The 18829-nt window shown below is 41.6% G+C and overlaps 1 protein-coding gene across 1 annotated transcript in view; it reads left to right on the forward strand.

Moving 5' to 3' along the window:
• Nucleotides 1-18829, forward strand: part of T265_00072 (hypothetical protein) — a gene marked incomplete at both ends in the record, with an annotated part of 99018 nt that overhangs the window by 51001 nt on the left and 29188 nt on the right. Inside the window, 5 exons of the mRNA XM_009163729.1 lie at nucleotides 3550-3632; nucleotides 4933-5370; nucleotides 10470-10683; nucleotides 14475-14922; nucleotides 17870-18096. Of these exons, the coding sequence (XP_009161993.1) occupies nucleotides 3550-3632; nucleotides 4933-5370; nucleotides 10470-10683; nucleotides 14475-14922; nucleotides 17870-18096 (1410 nt within the window). The remainder of the gene's footprint in view (nucleotides 1-3549; nucleotides 3633-4932; nucleotides 5371-10469; nucleotides 10684-14474; nucleotides 14923-17869; nucleotides 18097-18829) is intronic.

Genomic DNA, 18829 nt, shown 5'->3' on the forward strand with positions numbered 1-18829 from the left:
CAATGATAAAAAACAAACTCAAAGTTCTTGATTTGAGTTGGAAAACATCACACTTTTGTGTCTGCAGGATGAACGTGCATTGACAAATTTAGATGAAAACTTGGGCTGTTAATTCTTTACCCCCTGGTGAGAGATGGTGTCGTCCTTATGTCATCTAGCGAACAGCAAATCACAGTGTGGCGTCCATAATCTGTCGGGATTCCGCAATCGTACGCTTAATGCGGGAGGAATCTAGGTACTCTAATAGAGCCTTAATTGCGGGCTGATGATTCAAAAGCCCATGTTCCAACATTCATCGAAAAATATATTTTTGTTAATACATTCTTTTCATTCATTCTGGCAAAAAGCACTTTGGTACAGTAAAAGAGTACTCCTAATGTCTTATATGTTTTTAAGATTATTGGAAAAGTCAAAGCAAATTCAGTAGCTGGAAGTTGCTCCTAATGATCATCCCGTGAAATCATTTTCAATTCTGTAACCATGTGCATATAACCCGTCAGCTATACGACAAACAAATGAGCACAAAACATTTCGCAGCTTGAAAATTTACAAACTGCAGTGACGAGGCCTGTTTTTTTGGATGAGGTGGTTTGTCCTCTGGAAAGTGTTCAGACTGGGCATTTATTTATTACTAGTATGGCAACAAGAATGGCCTTCGTCAGTACAACATTTACTAAGATGTCGTCGTACAATTTCTGTTTGTGCGAAACGCTTCCCGCTGACATACTGTCGCTTCGTCTATACAAAAACAGGAAGTGATTTTCAGGTCCCCTACGTTCACTTATTATTGCCACAATTAAAGATATGGAGACGTCTTGCTCCATAGGTTGTGCACCGTTTCATTGTTCCGGTATACGTGTACCAATTGTCTGACACGTTGCTCGGTAGACTCCCTGGCATAATATTTGTTCACTCAGCTTTGAATCTGCCGGTTGATCATCTTTGTGATACACGTGTGCGTAAGTTATGAGTATTCCATCGAAGAACTATCGCCAAAGATATCTCGAGAATGCTATATAATATGACTAGGACAGGTACCTTCCCGGGGGAGAAAATTATCAGCGAAACGGGCCAGACTGTGCGTACGAATAGGATATGCACACAATAAAACTGGTTGCTGGGATACTGACTCAAACAACGGAAAAGTCGTGTTTGTTTATCAGATAACCAAAAACCACTTTGCTTGCCGCCCAAAACAAATTTTGGACAGTCCAACACCTAACACTCTAAACAGCGGGAACAATCAGCAAGTCATCAGGAAACAAAATCGCTTCCCACGTTCGTAACGACATGGATTTCACTGGAAACAGATTCTTATAACTTCTCAAGGTGATGGGGAACGGCTGAATAACCTCCGAAAGTTCGATCGCCTGTTTTCTGTCTCACTATGCACGGAGTACATTTGGCCCGAGAAGTTCAAGGACAACCTAACCATTAAAATACGAAGAGCTTTGAAAGCAGCCATACTGGAATGAAGAAAGCTCCTTGTTTGAAAAGGCCTATGTGAAGGATCGGCAATAGAAAATGCAAACAACTACTAATCTCACAGTCAATTATTTCTCATCCGCTTTTTTAATTTTTTTTTAATTTTGAGTTTAGCAGCCTGAAGTCAGTTGCTGTGGATTGAAAACACATGAGCCTCCCAATAAACCCAAAGGGTCTTTTAAAGAGAACTGAAAATCGATATTACGACTAGATTTGACGTGAAATATAGAAAGCACGATAGTGAATAAATTTTTGAAGTACAGATTGGCGAAATAAAAAGTATTGTTCTAATTATCAGCTCTCGGCCCTGCTGTTACATAGTGGATACGCTGAGCTCCTTGAAGACTGTAGGGTTGGGTCAGCTTGTCGATATTCTGTGACTTATTGCTGGTGAAAATATTTGCTCCGTCGATTAAGATAGTTGAAGATAAAATCAAGGCCATCCACCGAAAGTCAAAATTTATCAGTTTGTTAGACGCGTTCGCACAACTGTTAGCCTTGTTCCGTGCGTTCTATTTGTTTCGATGATTAGTCAGTATGGTATATGTTGTGTTATATACAGTGGACAGTTCGCAGCTTGTTTATTAAATATCTGCCGCCACTACGTTTGTCACTGTTGTGTTCAATTTTTTCAATAATTCTGAACATTTTGAGTACCTGGATTAAATTTGTGCATATAGATTTTATGAAATGATGATCTGCAATGCCGCAGCTAAATGCCCCACGCTTGTTGGAAACCATCAGCCCTGTGGCTATCTACGTGCTCAGTGGTTCACAGGTACATAGATTTCATTTAAGGCCGCCATTAGTTTGCCCGTTAGTCCACCATTACTCCGACCATTTGATATTCTACGGTTAAGCAAGCGCGTCAAATGATAAAACTCAAAGTGTTTCTTGTTTTTCCGGCTAAATAATCCAATGGAAGGTCCCGTGTGTATCACTTTGGCATCATCATTTTCGGATGAGTGTCTTTTTGCTAGCATGTGAGTGAAACCACAAACACTGTTGAATGTGGATCACATAAAAAAAGACTTGAGCCCTACAAAGCAAATATTAGCGCTTAAAGCTCCAATTCAATAAACCTCAAAATAACTGAAGCATACCCATGTTCGTAGGGTAGATCGTTTCAACTGAGTTGACCAGTCAGGTTACGTGAAATTTGGCCTCACTTGAAACCATCTCCAATTCGTGTATTTTCTTCGGTCAGTGGTTCGTTACTGACTAGCTTATTGACCAGGGTGGTCCAGAAGAAGAATAAAAAATTTTAACACCTGATCGTGTGTGCCAACGATGTTTTAGTTATAGCTTTAAAGTTTATTCCTTCAAAAGTCAAAATATTTGCATTTGCCACGTATGTCCTCGAACATTCTAAACGTCAAGGAGCATGCTGAAATTGTGATAATCTGCGAAACTTCAGATGAGCGGGTAAAAAGCTTAGGCGGGTGATTTGATTGCAGCAGTGGCTCGCATATGAGGGAATAACGTCAAAGCTCTACACAAAATAAAAGACCTCCCCGCGACATATATGAGCTTTTTGGACGCTGGAAATACCAGTGTCATTGTCCTATCCAAAATCATTCTCAGGCTTAATGTGAAACAAAGATCGGTGTCAGGCGATAAACTGTTCCTTTACTGTTGGCCTAATTACGTACTGTTTTTTCAGCTGGGGTCCTTAACAGTCTGTTATCTATCCCAGTGAACATCCTCAGGTTTATAAGGGGCTTCCCTTTACCAAGCGGCAATACTTCAGTTGTATAGATCAAAGAGCATTTCATCTATGAGGTTGTTGAACATTATAGGTGATCCGAGAAAGTTTTTCGTCCTTCCTTAAGCGCATTTTATAATCATGGTCTCCCAGTCAACATTATACTTGGGAACGAGTGAAGTTACTGACTGAAATTATACACTCATTTGCAAATCCTTTCGATGTCTAAGTGGAGGTGAGATGGATTCCAGCTCAACCTCGCCTATAAAATCCCCTAACTGAATGCACTCTATAAAAACCACCACGCCCAATAGAAGATGTTGATCACACTGTTTGGAAAACTGTTCCATTCCTGACAGATCTTCCCATAACCAGTGTGTGGATGACCACCCTAAACAAACTGACCGATGTGCAACGTCGATCAGCATCGAATTATTACCAGGTAAGCACCCATCTAATTTTACCTGCTTATTTCTGAGATTACATTGTGAATAATATTTTGTATTTAAGAACCACATGCGATTGCACTTCTCGACTGCCTTCCTCAACTCCATTAATCAAGTTATTTTGTGATAAACCAAACACGCAGTCCTACCGGTGATAAAAACTCCTTGCTTATAGAGGTAAAAATGTGCTCCTTCTAGCAAGTTTCGTGAAAATTTTTTGAAATTAGTCATGAATAGCAACATCCTCAATGATTGTCTACCCGGGTTCAAATCTAGAATGGTAGAGTGCATTGCTGAAGTGTAGTTTTTTGCATGGAATATTAACTACATCACTACACCAGGGAAGCAGAGAAGCCTACCGAAACTAAGTTAGACTAAGTTAAGTTGGCTTCTTTGTTGAAAACCGTCCATGCTTAGTCCGTGCGATGACCCGGCAGGGACCATCGGAGTTGCCAGACCTTTATTCCTGACTACAACGTTTTCCTCATATTTCAACAGTTTGCCCGCATTCTCTGCCCACGAACAACTGTTACTGATTGCCCTCGTCTGGATAGAGTGAATCCATAGTAGACGGGTTCCAGACGGTTTCGCTGAAGTACGATATACGCTGATCCACAGCTTTGCACGGCACTTTGTGCACAAAATAGTATGCGGATAGTAAAGCGTAAACCAAAGAGAAAATCATTACCGTCATTACGTCACCACAACACGCTGGCTGACCTAAAAAGATGGGTCCGCCATGGTCTGTGGCGTGAACACGGCATATTCAGGATAGGATATTATTTAGCCCTGATGGGACCGATTTAATCTCATGAAATTTGAAGTCCTACTGTGGTGAAACACAGGAATGAGTTACTGCACTAACCTCACTGAGAAACCATTCGACTGCGGGGTAACTTGAAGAATCCCATTGTCCACCGCACACTCATCTAAGAATTTCAGCTTTTACCACCATCGCGAATCACACCAAAATTAACTGTGCGTAAAGCTATTGTCGGGGCCTGCAAGGTTAGGCTTTATAATGCCTTAGATTTCCTTAACGAATGTGAATGTTATCAGGGACTAAATCGTGTTCTGAACACCGCGATAACGATACCAGCCAATGTACATCAACTATAGATCGTTTGCTTGATTCTTGAGGTTTCTTACATTTACATCGAGTGAAGAAATATATTTTCGTGAACAAAGAGGGTTTAGCAGTTTTAAGCCCACTCATTGTGTTCGTAAGGGCACAGCACCAGTAACGTATGGTTAAGAATATTTTTTGAAGAACTGCCGGTTTACTTTTGAATTCAGACTAAACTGAAACAAATTGAACTGCATTCACGGACGTTTACAATGATGACCCAATTACTGGAGCGGATTCAGAGTGCACAGCCACTTGAAGAGGCTGTGCAAACGACAGTCACCCAATATCTCCAAGAGGTGGGTGAATTGGAAAACAGCTGTCACGTCCTTTGGCTGCGTTTACTCGAATTAACCCTGTGCATCGACGAAAACTTTTTGCAGAATTTGAACCTGACTACTTATCTACCACGTATGAGTAGCCAAAACAAAGACCAATATTTCCTCACCAAGGGCTTAGCCGGAAATAGGTCGCCTGCAGTTCCCTATTCAGATGACCCTGGGCAAAAAATACACTGCAACATCCTTATCAACCCGTTGGAGGACTCAAGGCCTTTAATGGACTTAAGGGCGGACAGTGACCTCTTCTTCCTTCCAACGCTAAGAAATGTAAGTTTCCTTTTTGAAGTTTTTGCTAAACATTCCGTTCGTTACTCATCTTCTGAGAGCGCCATTTAGTGAGAGTTACGTGTCACTTAACCCATTCGTCTGATAAATTTTTATTGGAGAATTTAACCATATTTTCCACTGCACATGTTGAAAATCGAATTCCGGTCATTTTTCTCTATCTAAACCTGAACAGGTCCCATCGCTCGGCCAAAACAGGGATTCAGTGTTGTGGGGCGATTGTCTGTGTATATTATGACCAAAAGCTTCATTGGTTAGGGCATGTAGTGAACATGCCAAAGCATTGCCTAGCGAAGAGAGGGCTTTTTCCCGTACCAAATTAGGGGTGGAGGAAGCAAAGTGTTGGCCAACCCTTGACCTGGCACAGGGGTATGAAAGAGATTACTAAACGTTTAGGTGCTGTCGGTTCTCTTTGCCTCCCAGGATGTGGACCAGGTGACCTCCACTGCGCCTGGTCGGAGACATTCCAAGATATGCCTGCTAAACGGCGTCACCGGCGTTTTTTCTGTCAGTTTTTATCCAGATTTCTTGAATGAGTGTCCGCGGGTATGGGCATCGCGGAATAACAAGCTAGCGCAAAGTCCCTTCGCCATCCACTTTTACTCTTTTCTTCACAATATGGCTTTCAAATGAATCATGGCTATACGGCAGCGAAGCATCACTGTTGAACGCTAATATCATGCTGTTGATGATGGCGAAGATTATAAGAAATATTAATTGTGCTTTCTGATGCAAGCCAATCGACCAACAGCAATAACATCTTGTTTCCCACGTTGTTAAACAGTCTGGAGCTGCACCGCTCAGCTGATAATACTCATCAGTAGATACTGGTGTATTCTTGTGCAAACACCAATGCAGAAAACTTGAAAAAATACTTGACCTCTCGTAGTCATGCACACAAATATCATAGTACCAATTGTGAAAAAATAGCTCTTTTCGCTAGAGGTCATATCCATCGATATCTGTCGAAGCATTACACATAACTGATCGACTTCAGGTGTTGAGCTTTGCACAGAAGGCCTGCTGGTCAGATTATTATCCGTCGTCTCATCGGACTCCCCACTCTGGGTAGCTAAATGCAATGCCAACCGTTTCTGTCAACTAGTTTCTACGAGGCTTTTCACTCTGAATATATGTGTATGCACATTTGAGTACTGCTCACGGTCAGTGTGCTTTAGTACCCCCTCCTTCCCTCGTTTCATCATACAGTTATGCCTATGAACATTTCCGTTGCCAGGATGCTGTTGTTCTCACACTTATTTGAGTGTCACAGATGATAGTGACCGTCATCCTGGAGAAATCTTTCCGAGGATGTATGTTGTTAAATTGTTGATGCCAGTCAGGTCACTGTCTGGAAGCGGACTACGATCCCAGCGAACTGGGAAGTTCGGACGAGCTTAGTCGCCGAAATAGGCTCCATAAACATGGTCTGCATATGCGGTGATAATGTTGCCACAAAATCAATCAGAAAAGTTGATAGAGTATGCAGTAGTGTTGGAAGTGAGTTGATGTCCCCAAGATTACTGTCTCACCACTACCAGTAAATTCTTGGTCGAAGCAGGCTCCGGAAATTGCATCTGCGATGCTACTTTTGGTGTATAGATGGGTCACTATACTTTAGGTTTCGTATATTTTGAACGTCTGCAATACACCCGTAGTTTTCAACTGCGTAGAAAATCCAACCCAAGTGTTGAACTCCAAAAGCTCAAGATGGATCGTCGTTCGCAGATTTTGAAGTCCCCGTCTGCCAAAAACTGAATGTTGGTTCGGCAGGTCTGATGTTGGCGTCATTTACTGTCCATTTCCACTTCTTTTTCGACCACCTAGCTCAAATGTCAATGATAGCGGCCCGTGTGTTCCAAAACTTTTGGGACTAACGAGTTTAATTTTATGTGGCAAAAGAGCAATATGTTGCTTAAATGAATGGTTGTGCTTCGCGTACGTGTAACAGTAGTCCTATCTATGATCCCGCTAATATCCTCGTAGGACTGCACGCACACGCACAAGTTTCAAACACGTTTGCTGAATCAAAGAGTTTAGAGTATGGAAACAGGTGACTGTTGGTCGTTACACCTCTACCCAATGCAGAATGGGCTCGCCTGAGAGAAATCTAATGGAAACGCAACGGACAGGGTCGAACCCTGCCTCACGGTATCACTTTTCCTGGCCCTACCTAAAATGAAAGGCGAGTAACCTGCCCGACATTTCGCTCGTCCAGCTTGTCTGACAGCTTAGTTTGTTCTTCCCAACAATACCATCCTATGTACAGGATGGTTTGTATTTCAGATCACCATCCTCTGGCATACGATTATTATCACGATCACTACTGATAAGTTCGATGCAATTGAGCCAACTGTATAGGTTCTAAGTAGGAATGAGCCTATCATACGATCCCATGACAAATACATCTCTGTATGGGAGATAATCGTGGAGAAAGAACAATTCTTTTCAACCGTTGTCTCTCGGTGGGCAATCGTAAACTCTCGCAAACTGCGTCAGTTAACCTGAACTTCACGCTCAGAGCATCCTCCATCATAAGATGTAACTTATCACGTTATTCTAACCCGATGCATACATGGAAATAAGTGTCAGTGAAAGGCGAGACCAGTAACATTCAAAAAGAGGGAACATCACATTCCTCAGGCCTCTTTATGAGCGCGATCGAAGGCTTTTTACTGATGGACAACACAGTACGTCCTCAAGTCTAATGACCTGTTTAAAAACTAGGGCCCAGACATCAGCGTGAGCTGATTTTCTCGTCTGTGACGTGAATCTAAGAGGAAAGCCAGTCTCATTGTCAAAGTACCAAGTCATGATTCAGGAGCGAAGTTTGACCAAGTGTCCGGACAAGTTCACCGGTTGACACGGCGCCGTGGTTAGACTAACGATTGTGTCACACATATTTGCGTAACTCACATGCGCAGAACCGGTCGACTAGATAGAGGATTTCTGGGTCCAAACAAGGTCACTCTTATTTTACCAAAAGGACGTTATGTCTAGGAACAACTACCTGCATTCTCTAGACATCCGAAATGTTTGCATTTTTTTCAGAAAATGTTTACAAACATATTGGTCTGTCGCCACAAACTCATGTGCGGCGAGTGTATGTTTGCACTTAGTTGTTCCACTGTGAAAAAGAAAAAAAGACTTCCAAAGAACCCTATATGTTGCCACTCAAGGGACTGCGAGTTTATTGGAGCAAGTTGACATATGTAGAGTGCAAGATATACGACTGGCTTACTTCAACAATGTTATTAGGCACTGTAGAATTGCACACAGTAATCTTTTCAAAGGGTTGGTCGCAGGTTGCGCCATTCTAGTTCAGTTCATCCCAGACTTTACTCCTGTGTTTTCTAACGCCATCTGAAAACGTTGCTCCGCTGATTATTTCAGATGGATGGTAATTACGTTGTCGAACAATAAGACTGGCTGAACCAACTCAATGTGTGTGCTCACTCGCAGTCTGGTGTCGAGGAAATTCAAAAATACCACTGTCAACAAATCTAACCTTATCAGAATACCATTGTGTGTGCCAGTGATCTGGCAATCACTGGCCGGCACCTAATCATTTATGCCGACAGAAGAAATGTGCATGCCGTGTGATCGACCAAACTATGGATCGAACAGCATCATAGCTGGAGTACCAGGCATTGTCTAGCTTGAACAATGCGGTCAGTAGCGGTGCGGTATGACTGACTACCTTTGATTAAATGCTGCATACAAAGCGATCCGTCTGCTTTGCAATGAGGTAATTTTGCATAACGGATACGTAGGAGAATATCTGAGATGGAAGCTGACTACCTTTGATTAAATGCTGCATACAAAACGATCCGTCTGTTTTGCAATGAGGTAATTTTGCATAACGAATACGTAGGAGAATATCTGAGATGGAAGCGGTAGCAAAGTATATTCTGGTTCCCTTGACGAAACAGAATCAGAAACAGAGTGGTTGTCATCAGGACAGTGTTAGACAGAATAGAGTTAGTCTGACGAGCCAAACTGTCATAACTTAACACGGCCTAAATAAAGAAATCACCTCGGGTGTTAAACAACGAGAAACGCTAATCAATACAAAAAAATATAAAAAGGTATACCTCGAGAGGTAGCATGGTCAGGATGTTTCAAGAAGTCGCGTCAACCTAGTGCGTGAGGTGATTAAAGTAAAACATATCATAGTCTTCTGCATTTCGCTAATAGCTTCAGGACAAGTAGAAAATCGTCCTCCCAAAGCGGGAGGGCAAATATTGCAGATATTCACCAAACTTGCATGCTCCTGAATGTATGGTTTACGGGTTCGTCAGCATGATATGTCAATACACCAGCCATCAGTTCCTGAAAGTCGGGCAGCACCTTCCTGGTTTGCAGTTAGTGGTAAACAGCCTAAGCAAGGATAATTGTTTTGGAAAGATTTATTGAAAGAGCGCATTAAGTACCGGAGAATAAAGCATTAGGCTCCGCACACTGGTTCATCCTATGTTTTATAGCTTCACGACACAAGCCCTTCATAATAAGTTCGGACAGACTCCATCACGCGCGCATCTCGTACTAAATCACTGGAAACTACAGAGAATGAATAACTCTCCGATCCGTCGATATACCATAGCTGCAGTACCAACGATAACAATCAAGTTACGTGAGTAATGAGGGGTGAAACCACAGGCAGCAATGCCAATGAGGCACTTTCTCCAAAAAAAGGGCTCGGCGAGTTTTGAAAACTGGAAGAATTTTCCTCCGTGAACCTGTTGACTCGCCAGTAAGATGACAGCGAATTGTAAATAGGGGTTCAAACGTTAATATTTCATTGTTTGCATGAAACTTACTCTGTGAGAAAAATCTTGGTTATGTATAGTTTGGGGTCTTTATATCAGTTACTTTTCAGCCTTCAAAAATAAAAGCAGCCTCAATGTTGGTTACCACGGTTTCTGAAGTAGACGTTAATGACTCAGTATAACGTGCCTTACAAATCAACACAATAAGAACGTCATCTAGTTGTAGACTATTCCTACACATTTTTCCACAAGCAAACGTGTTCTCTTGAAGTACAGTTAATTATAGACTGATGTTTTCGTTATTTTTTTTAGTTCTTATCGCCAAACGTAGCACACAGAAATGGTCCTGAGAGCGGATTTGAGTCAGAACTCAGTCCACAGTCAAACATTGCCGGAAAATGTCGGCAAACTGTAAGAGGCTGTGCCGAAGTTCAATGGCGTCATTCTAAATCTTCGTTGTATGGCTCCACATGGCCCTCAACCCTGGGTGCTGGCCGTCCAAGTTCATGTATTGGCTTATACTCAGGTGAGTATTGCTTTATTTCTCAACTTTGTTTAGACGTTAAGGACCGATTTCGTGAACTCCTCTGGGAGTCAAACACACCCAATTAATTCCGAGAATTTTTCGTTGAATTGTTTGTAGTGAGTGTTCGCTGTTCATGGGACTTCAATAGACAAACTCAATACCACTGATCCTTTATGGATAAAGACCAAAAATAGAACATAAAACAGCTTTCACCCAGAATTGCTGTCTGTCATGTCAGTAAGAATCATAGCGGTGTGAACGAACGTTACTCTTGTGTGAAATTGACAACAAACAGCGATCCTTATCAGAATTCTCCTGCTTGCATGATTTGTTTTGATAGATGCTTTATATCAGTCACGGAACCCCCGCGAAGTGGGGCCCTGGCCGGTTGTTCGTCATACTAAATGGACCAAGAAGTCACAATTCCCAAATGGGACGTGATAACAGCTTTAAATGAGACAGCGTACGATGTACACTGGAACTACTTAGGTGGTTTTGGAGACCCCGAAGAGTATGAGTCAGGTTCCATATTGACCAGAACGTTAAAACCCGTCCGGCGGTAGCTACTTTCACCATGTGCAGTACAACAGTATTTGGACATCGGTTTCTGTTCGCCCTATTAACCCCTCACTAAACTGCAGTAGATGTTTCATCCCGCTAGTGAGGCTACTCTGTGCTAGTCAGTATTTATACACCTGTGATATCCTGCTTACTACTTGGAGACTATACTGTTCGCTCACGAGCGGCTGACTAGCAACCTGTTTGGTTCGCACCTGCACCGGATATATATATATATATATGAACCTCTAATACAATCATTGCTCTTCTTTGCAATAGCATTGCACGCGGTTAGTCGGTTGCATCTAACTAGGGAAACACCTTTCGATTCCTGAAAAATATGCCACTTAGTCCTCACACTTCAGAGAAACTACAATATTTCCGGGTGCTCGCTAAGTGAGAAATGCACATGAAATTCCACCTTATGAGTATCCTGATCCGCCACCACCAGGAAAGTGCCTATGATTCAGATTTATGGTTTTTATGTTTCCTTCATCTAGCAATGCTCTCCTGCCGCCGGAAGAAGAACGCCCAGCAGCTCAGTCATACAAGATGGTTGGAATGTGCTTGTGTTAAGTAACGGCTGATAAAACGTAGAAGTTCTATGCTTGGTATCACGTCAAATTAAACACTCCTATTTTCTGTAAAATGCCACTAAGTAATTACTTGGTAAAATTTTAGTCGGAGTTGAAGGAGCCTAATGAACGATCGAGCCCTTTTTGTTCGGTGGAAAACCTTCTATCGATAACAGACCCTGTTGCCCTTAGAGGAAAGAGAGTCTTTCGCGTTGTTTATGCGGAAGTGACACTTGTCACACGCAGATCTTCATGAGTTTGTGAATGATTGTTATACCGCCATCATCAGAGAACAATAACACCTCATTCTTGGGTCAATTCCGGTTGTAAATTCCAGTGAGCTATCACTTGATCGTCAGATTAGGCACGGTGTTAGTTTAATAACCTCAGATCCAAAGTCATCAGACACCCGACGAGAAATTATGGCACCCAACTCAGACTGAATACATTATACGGTGTCCCAGTTATATGCCAGAAACGTCTAGCCCACAAAACAAGCATGATCATCAGCTCAGTAGAATTAAACCAACCTGATCGTATAATACTCCGTATTCACTTTATTCTAGAGTCATACGTCCGCTATCAATCTCACTTATCATTAGGAGCTCAAAGCTTAAAGCTCAATTGTGTGTATGGTATTTCCCCATTTTTATGCACAGAAAACTTTAGCCGACCACAGCAAAGCCGCAATCCTGCTATACGTGCGCGAGTATTCCGCCATTACACAGAATCACAAAAGCAGCAAACAAGGCTCATCATATTAAAATAAGTGTCATGACCCCAAAATCAATCACGGGGAAAGTCTGTCAGCTTGGGTTTCATTTATTTAGTGAGCCCACCGGGTGCTTAATGGTGTGCAATCAATCTTACTTGATAGCGTACCGATCTCTGCTTGGTTTATTAATCTGTAATATGTGACTGGCCGAGCTCTTATTGATTATTTATATGCTTGTCTCAGCCGGTCACTGTTTTCAATTCCTCGACTGTTTTTCTGTGGTGCTAATTGGAACCTTCGCCTGCTTTCGCCCCCACATGTATACACTGTAAAATATTTTAATGCCTTCACTTTGCACTAGTCGCATGATAGTTACGCATGCCCGGTCGCTTTCTCCTAAAAACAGCTATGATTTCCGATATAAACACTTTCTGGAAAAGTTTCGTTGGAACGGGTGATGAAGTGTTGATGCGAAGTGGAAGAGTTTAAAGCCAAACAGTGTGCAGTGGCCTTCAGGCGAGGTCCATGCGACTCTTTTTGAACGTATGCAGAGCCCTTACCGAACAAAGTATGTGAGGAGTCCAAGTGAATACCTTGTTCTCACATCTTAAGCAGACGGCTAAGCTCAACTGCCCGCATCGTTTTGCACTAAGCATGTTTTAGACGAGGGTCACGAGGAATCTCGTGTCAATCGGCAATGCTATTATATGTCAATTTCATTTCTGTTTGGAAATGTAGGAATTTCGAATTTGTTTGTCCTTCCTATATTCACGAGGCTTATATAGCCGTTTTTTATTTTTTTTTACCCGGCCCCTCTTATGGTCATATGATAAGTTGGCGCCAGTATTTACCTGTTGCTGCCGATGAGGGCAAGGATTAAGACGGTTGTAGAATTAAACAGCCTAACATACTGAGTAAAAAACCATACACCCCAACTAGAGACAAAAGCTAAAGGGCTTGCATGTTCTTCGAAAGTGGCCCTGAATTCTTACAGACAAATAACGGCGTGACTAATTTGACAAAGCTGAGGCTCTTTCAAGTGCATATGCATGGCCCTTACCACACTTGAACACCTTTTATCCAGGATGTGCCGGACGTTAATTTTAATACATATTATGCCCCGTTGATGTTTTTATATTGTTTTTTATTAAATATAGTCATTGTTGTCAGTAGCAAGCAATACTGGAACACAAATTTACTCCAAGCATAAAAAATAGAGAATCGGTCCATTAAATATGCTCAAACTGCTTTACACGAATGCTGTTTAAATCAGTCAGCTGGATACTTCTAGAGGGAGGTTGCACCAGTTATTCCATTGTGGTGCGGAGTAATTGGACAAATGAACTAAATGGAGGAAGTTTAAACAAAAGTGCTCTGCTTACTTTTCCCTGGTTTTCCATTTCAGTTTGAAGTAATATGAGACGGCTGATCTAATTTCGCTTTGAAAGGACCATTATTTAGGAAACTGCCCGTCTGTAGGTAGACCTTAGAATTTTGTGAAGCCACCGGTGCCTTCATTGGTTTCAACGTCCAGGTGTTCCTCAGCCGCACCCAACAATGTTTTCTCATGCCCAATTTAAAGTTGGGACGACCAAAAGTACTCGAACACACATTGATTACGTCTGAGAATTGATTTCACAAAAGGTTTGCGCAGTAGTAACAAATGAGAAATCTACCAATCTCAACGGTCGACGCCCTAACTTGATTTCAATTGGTTCATGGTGTGCAGTTCCAACCAGTTCGGCCAACGCATGCGTGACTGTGAAGGAGAGTGAGCAAAATAATGTGACTTGTTAGCAGTACCTCGTTTTCGTGAAACTACGTGGTGAGTTTAATTCTTGTGTATTCCTATTAGCGTTAGTGTGAATCGGAATGTCACCTGGGCCTCAGCTTCAGAAGTTTTGCTCTCAGTAGTTCACTGTTTCACCTTTTTTCGTGCATAGAAACTCTCGCTGACGGCAACGCACATGGTCTGAATCGCCAAGCTTTGGGTGAACGAAGCAAGAACTGCCACACACAAGTTGAATTGAAAAGCGCCAAATATCCCTGCGCCATAATGTCTGACACAGAAGCTAAGAGCTATGGTGTCTCACTGCAAAACGAAGTCAGGTTCTTTTCGCTGACAAACCCGTTCATAAACGGGGGAGATGTGGAGCATTTAGGATTGCAAAAAGCTAATGAATTGGAAAAGGTTTATCAGCACAATGGCTTTCAGAAGGTAAACAACGGCAGTGTGATTAGACGTCGTCGAGTGAAGAGAAAACAAGACGTTAGTGGCAAAAAACACCGAAATATTTCAAGATTTCCTCAGTTTGATGCCTCAACCAGATGCCCAGCTACCGCACGTTCAACACCGGTGACGAATAACTGCTTCAAAGATCTGAGTTCGGGGTAAGTGCAAAAAATTTACTCCCACTGCGCGACATTCGTTCACGTTTGTCAATTTCATTAGCCACTGGTTCAGTTCACCTTCATTCATATGAATCTAGCATTTTTATGGGCTTTCTTTTATCTAAACAACATAGATCGTTTTATTGAAGTGGAACGTCATGTTATGCTGAATTTTTACTTCACTGAAGATATGGGCAACGAAAGTGAATGCTTTCAAGAGTTTTGTGAAGAAAACGTTTTGTGGTCTTCCACAAATAGATAATCCATATGGAGAAGAGACTTTTCGTTCCCTTAAGAGGTTGCATCGTTCCAGGAATGTGGTTGAACGGAAGGTTAGTCAGCCTATTCAGAGGTTCGTGCCGCTTTGAAAAGCATTCTTTCGAGGATCACTTTTTCTATTCATCAGGGTAGAAGGAAGCAGTGTTATTGACAGAAAGCAATTGGTTCAAACCAACTAACTGTGACCAAATTAGGCTGTATCAGAGGTAAAATCGTGTTTCAGATAACCCTATCTTAGAAATACCTGACTACATTGCGTTATGTATGCGGTCAGGGATTCTTACTAAAGAAAACATCGGCGCTGGAAATGCATCAAGTATATGGAGCAACTAACTTTGACCTTTTTTATCAGCCTGCCCTTCAAACGTGCACAGAGAATCGATCATATAAGAAGATTTCCGATGCTAATTTTCTGTCCGTTGCAACTTGGTGAGGGTGAATGAAAGTACACGTTCGTCTGACGTGTTTCCGGGCATATGATAAACCTTAAGGTATGTCGGCTGACATGTTCGAATAGATCCTACTGTTGAACTGTGTACAAATAACGAGGTGTATCCTCTATCTCATCAAGCGACTGAATGAAACTAATTGGAAAATCCCATAAAAGTTCTTCAAACGGCCAGATTTTGGTCAGCAGAATAATTTCCGCTGGCTGCCGTGAGCCTAATTGTTCTGTTCATAAATTTAACGACTTGCGCTCGTTGAAATAACTGGCGATATAGGTATCTTGAGGCCAGACTGGAGTGTTTTTATTGAGTCGTTGAATGGACTCCCAGCATTCTAAACCGAATAACTTGACGAAATTTGCGTGATCAGGATCGTCTACGAACGATTTTCTGACCATTCTCTCCTAGTAGGACACTTAGACAACTGAAGATCTATCAACCGTTTCGTACATCGGTATGCGACGGAAATAGCTAAGAGCATTATTAAACAGAAAACGAACGCGAGGAGAATAAAATTTAATAATCAGTGAAGACCAGCAGCGACCAACGATTCCTTGAATGCAAAACACATGGAAGTCAGGAATGCTGGTTGGAACGCAATAAAGGGCAGCTTTGGGTAAATTAATGGTAACATTCACGGGAAATTCCAACGGAGAGAATAATTTGGAGTGTTGGTGAAAAATGCGACCGTACCCCGCATTGGAATGAATGACAGAGTTCACAGAGTTCGCAGAAAATATCACATGCCCAAACCGGATGTAAATATCAAAACCGGATATCAAAACAGGATATTTAGAGATAACGGTTTTTCCCTACAAATCAGNTACATATCAAAACCGGAAATCAAAAAAGGATATTTAGAGATAACGGTTTTTCCCAACAAATCAGGTAGGAAAATTTTATTCCAATAAGAAGAAGCACTGATTGTTACCAAATCACCCACGGAATTTTAAATTGATTGATTTTTAGGCTGTTTTATAAGCATACTGGGGTGCAAGCTCATTGTACAATATGGTTGTTGCAAACTTTACAATACCTTGAATGAACCACCGGGAAAACGTATGAATGCGTTTCCGGATTACAAATGAAAAATTATTTGGTTTAATAAGATTCCAAAGCGCATTATTCTGGTAATTTTAGCAGTGGACATTTTATAACCTGAATCAAGGTAATTTCAGAATTTAGCTTGAACTGGCCTTAACAGCGTTTTGTATTCTTTCGACATCCCAGATGGTGTTTTAAAAACTGTCTGAACAACAAGCCAGATCTGATTAAAAACTCCTTAGCATTTAATTTGAGTGATTTGTGTTCCAATTTGAACGAAAGCGAAAAAATCAGAGTAATTTGATGTGGAATGTATAGAAGCCAGCCATTGAAAAATTTTTTCTGCACCACCTACTGTTTCATCTACACGGCGTAGAACATTGGTGTAGTTTTTTTCCTACCCCGAGTGATTCATCTAAGAGAAATAAAGAGAGCAATTAAATACAGCTAATTAGCTAATCAGTTCTGTAATAAATAAGGTGTAGCAAGGGGAAACTCACTGCTATCGACAGCAGAAGACTTGTAGGATATGGTGGAAAATGATGATTGTGACGAGTAATTTTACGGTAAACGAGTGTAACGGCACGTACCAATGGTAATTTGTCATGCCATTAAATTGGATCTATTTTGGTAGACGAAGAACCGAAATGTTTCTCCGTTAGAAGAATTTACTTCCGCATTTACTACTCACTGCGAAATGGATGCCGTGGTAAAAAAACATCTGATACGCGTGTGGCATTCCACAAGATGCACAATCTAATCAAACTACGCTGAATGCGTCACGAGCAGGGTCACGTGCTTCCACTTGCGTGTGACCTTGCATCGGCACGAGCTTGTGTTCCAGTGATTGAGCGAGTGGTTTGACATATGACTATGGAAGCTGAGCTATGTAGTTCTTTCCGTACGCGCCACTTGCACTGAAAAGCACTTGTAAGCTAGCCACTCGGTAGCAGGTTGTGGATGGCTCGTCGGAAACTGTAAAATTCTATTGATTGGAAAACTACGTTTACTTGATTGTCACAAAATCTACTTTACAATTTACGTAAGTGTGTCACCTTTGTATCCTCTAATAAAATTACAGGCATATTTTACGTATTTCGGATCACTTTCTCAATAGCGATTTTGGCTAGTGTTGACGGACCTAAATATGTAATGATTAAATTTTTTTCTCTCAATAGATCGGATTCAAGTCTCTCAACTTCCTCGACAAACAGTGATATGCCGCCAAGTCTTAGAAGCTCTGAGAATCAACGGGAACCGGAATCTGAGATGTGTACCCACTCGACGAACGACTGGGAAATATGTGAGCCCGCAGCTAGCTCGTTCGAAGAAACTCGATCTGCTGTCGAATGTCAAAGGAATGCTGGAGAGAGCTCACATCATGCTGTCAACCGTAAACCATTCAGTGAGTCCCTCTTTGTAAACTACCTGAATTAGCATCTCCTGTCGTTATTTAGTTAGTGCAAACACAGTTATAATTTATGATGAAAATGCGGTTAGTGGTACCAAATATCTCTGTAGTACAATCATTCATTCAAACGGCACAACTGTCTTGGGATATTTGATAAAATTGTGGTTTATCCTTGGAATTTGGTGGTGTTTTTTAATACGAGACGGCTTTCAACTTATTTTGAAAGTTATATGGTTACCTGCTACTACAACACACAAATCTCATTTACCTGTCAATTCATCGGTTAAACAGGTGGGATTCGTCTATCCCTAGGAAAGACCCCAGAGAAGCTTCCTGTAAGTGCCCGTAGTCTCAAATTATCTAAATTAGCTCTAAATACGCCTTAGAAAATATCCGGTTTAACTTGAAAATATGAACTACAAAGTGCACATTTCTGGTAACTCAACCTACATGTATCTGCAAAAAATCAAGAGGCGCAAGACGTCGAAAGGACTCAACAGCGGAAGCTGATGTGCAACATTCCCATCTCTTTCTGCTCTTTCTCAATGTGCCAAGTTTCCACGTAAATTTTGAAAAATGAGCAATGTACACGCATCTCATAGGCGAACACTAATCTTCTGCAGCTCTCATATGAATTATGAGACGAACAAGGGCAGAAAAACTGCTTCCTGGCCTATTAACTTTTTATGTTAGCAGCTGGTGTCTTTAGCGTTGCATACTATCGAGT

Source organism: Opisthorchis viverrini, assembly GCF_000715545.1.
Source record: "Opisthorchis viverrini unplaced genomic scaffold opera_v5_1, whole genome shotgun sequence".
Classification (NCBI taxonomy): Eukaryota; Metazoa; Platyhelminthes; class Trematoda; order Opisthorchiida; family Opisthorchiidae; genus Opisthorchis; species Opisthorchis viverrini.